Source organism: Bubalus bubalis, chromosome 14 (genome assembly GCF_019923935.1).
Source record: "Bubalus bubalis isolate 160015118507 breed Murrah chromosome 14, NDDB_SH_1, whole genome shotgun sequence".
NCBI classification, from domain to species: domain Eukaryota; kingdom Metazoa; phylum Chordata; class Mammalia; order Artiodactyla; family Bovidae; genus Bubalus; species Bubalus bubalis.
The window spans coordinates 77,995,532-77,998,669 of NC_059170.1; the positions used below are offsets into that span (position 1 = coordinate 77,995,532).

Consider the following 3,138-nt stretch of genomic DNA (forward strand, 5'->3'; position numbering starts at 1 on the left):
GGTGTGCCATGATAGAACATTTGCTAGCTGACTTTCAATGCTGCTACAATGAAAAGTATTTAACTTATAGGACGTAAGGGATATTGGAGTATTCAGCAAAGTAAGTAACACTGATCATTGTGAAATTAAAAAAAAGGATAGAAACGTTTATACCTACTACTATGTACTACTATACCTACTACTAGGTACTCCTATGTACTATGTAGTACTATGTACTATGTACTACATAACTTCTTTTGAGATGTAATTTCGGCTCCAGAGCTCTCCAATGGGATTAGACTGAGACTGGGATTTTACCTGAAAGTGAGTTTGTTTGTTTGTTTAACCAAGAGAAAAAATCCACACTTTCATTTATTTACTTTTCGGTTAGTTTAAATCCTTGAACGGTACCGCATCACACAGGTTCTATGCCCAGTGGCCCTAACAGGACAGTTGCTTTGGAATTTGGCCTGAACCATTCCACTGTTTCCATGAGCCTGAGTTATCTTTCCCCAGATTACTCTGGTTTTGTAAGATTTTCCACCAGTAGTTACTGTGTTCTTCTTTGCTTTGTGCACACAAGCACATCTCTTGCTTAAGTAGCATTCAGTTTCATCTCGAGCACACACACCTTCAGTTTTCAGAACAGCTGAGTGCTCCCTCTGGTTCCATAGACCCTGCTCATAGCTCACAAAAATCACCTTGGACCACAGCCTTCTATGTGTCCTTTTAGAAACCCATCAGGCCTCCACAGGGTCCAAGATGGTGGAAAGACTAAAATGAGCTATTGATTGACCTCTTTCCCTTCTCTGTCTTCCTTCATCCACCTAACTTCTCTTAAGGGTGTTTCCTTAATAAATCACTTGCATCTGGATCCCTGTCTCAGAATTTGCTTTTGTGGAATTTGTCCTAAGACGCCATCTTCTGTAATAATTTTGATGTCTTATCAAGCATCTCAACATGTTAGGCTCACTAGCATCATGCTGACTTTCCCATCCTTATTTCTCACCTCTCTTCCCAGTTTCCCCAGTGTTTCATCCTGAGCTAACTGTTATTTGTTCATGTTGCTGTTCCTCCATCTATTAATATGTTCTTCTCATTGCCCCATCCACCCATCCTTTATGACTCATCTAAAATATGACCAGTGCTGGAGAACATCCACAAATTTTCTTCCTTCCTTCCAACTCCAGGAGGAGTTTCTCACTTCCTTTGTAAAAATAAAAACAGCTCAAACATAGTTCTTTAAAAATACACAATAAAGTGATTAGAAGCCTGACCTCAGCAGATGAAATGATGGGCAAGTTTAAATAACTTCCCAAGGCTCCAGCTTATTTACCGATGAGGAAGATACGATCCTATTTTCTTTACAAATGAATATAAGGTGCTTGGCAGAGTATGTGAAACATTGTATGTGCTAAATTTATCATCTATGAGAGAATTATATTTGTTTCTCTGAAACCTAATTGGATTTCAAAGTTGTAAATACTAAATCTTGTTTATCTCTGTATAACTAATAGACAATGTCTGGCATGGTAGATACCCAATAAATAGTTGATGAATAAATAAATGGTATGCAGGCATTGAGTACTGAGGCCAGTTCCTCTTATTTTTCTGTCTTAGAATATAGCTCTTCTACACACATACAACCAAGAAACAAACTCTGGAAATCTGCTTCAAAATTCAAACAGGAGAATGTAAAACTAAACATTCTGGTACTTGTGATATTTTCATTCTCTCTTTATCTTTTATTCTCTCTCTATCTTACTTTCACTCTCAAACAGTGAAAGTTTTCCCTTTTTTATTTGAAAAAAAAAATGGCCCAATATATATGAATATAGGTCTTTTTCAAGCTAATATTTATTAGTACGTGTATGTTCTCTCTCTTTCATTTGCTCTCTTATTCTCTCTCTCTTCCTCCTTCCCTCTCTCTTCCCATTCCTCCCTCTGTGTTTCAGAAATCTAGAAATGAGATGTGACTTAATAGTCTACTTTCTCCCTTTTTATTTTTTATGACTTTTGAAAACCTGTGACCCTAAAAACCTTAACTGCTCAAAATGAGATTCTTCATTTTCAAAAGATGCTAGAAAAAGCATTATTTTAATACATGGACTTCATCAAAATGACTCTTCCCTGAGAATTTGTAGAGATTTCAGAAGAGAGCTTTCCATTTAGTGAGTTATTCTAAAGTTCTTGGAAGTGAAGTGAAAGTTGCTCAGTCGTGTCTGACTCTGCAACCCCATGAACTATAGAGTCCATGGAATTCTCCAGGCCAGAATACTGGAGTGGGTAGCCTTTCCCTTCTCCAGGAGATCTTCCCAACCCAGGTCTCTCACATTGTAGGTGGATTTTTTTACCAGCTGAGACACAAGGGAACCCCAAGAATACTGGAGTGGGTAGCCTATCCCTTCTCTAGTGGATCTTCCCAACCCAGGAATTGAACCAGGGTCTCCTGCATTGCAGGCATATTCTTTACCAACTGAGCTATCAGGCAAGCTTGGAAGCTTTCTTTAAAAAGTTTTTAGATTCTCAAAGAGTTTGGGGACATTTTTTAGTACTGAAAATTACTAGAAGATGATTGTCGTATATAAGGAGATTAACTCGTGAAATCATAGCCCTGTTTGTCCCTACTTAACATGTAGAATTAGTCAGTAATATCTGTAATGATGTAGATGATGATGGCAGATATAGGCTACATTTTCCTGTAGCAGTCACTGTAGCTGAAGATGATTTTTCTCTTCCTAATCCCTGTGGTGTTTCATGTTTGTCATTAACCACACATCCATTTGCACCCTGATGTAGAATTCCATTTGTATCTTTGTTCCTTTATAAGATCATAAGGTTTCACCAAAGTCTAACACTGAATCACGGGTACACTAGGAGTTTTTAAACGTTGGCAGAATGAATGAAAATGACTGGGAGGTGCCTTGTAAACTTATTGATAAATTAGTGAAATACTCTGGACAGCACATCTTTCATCATTATAAGATAACATACAGATTCATTTGACTCACACAAGCATATTGATCATATTAATGACCAAGAGCACTGAGCGTCCCTTCTCTAAATATATGCAACTTTGTCTTCCAAAGAATTAAAAATTTTTAAACCTGTAACCAATTTTCTTCACATATTCACATCCCCATGAAATCAGACAATGGA

The 3,138-nt window shown here is 37.4% G+C and overlaps 1 protein-coding gene across 1 annotated transcript; it reads right to left on the reverse strand.

Annotated features, from left to right (window-relative positions):
• Positions 1-371: 371 nt before the first annotated feature.
• On the reverse strand, positions 372-1,017 carry LOC102396417 (60S ribosomal protein L35a-like). The gene is made up of 2 exons (XM_044927398.2): positions 989-1,017; positions 372-705 (listed from the first exon to the last, which is right to left on the reverse strand). Exons 1-2 carry the CDS (start codon positions 1,015-1,017, stop codon positions 372-374), a joined length of 363 nt encoding a protein of 120 aa, XP_044783333.1.
• Positions 1,018-3,138: the final 2,121 nt, after the last annotated feature.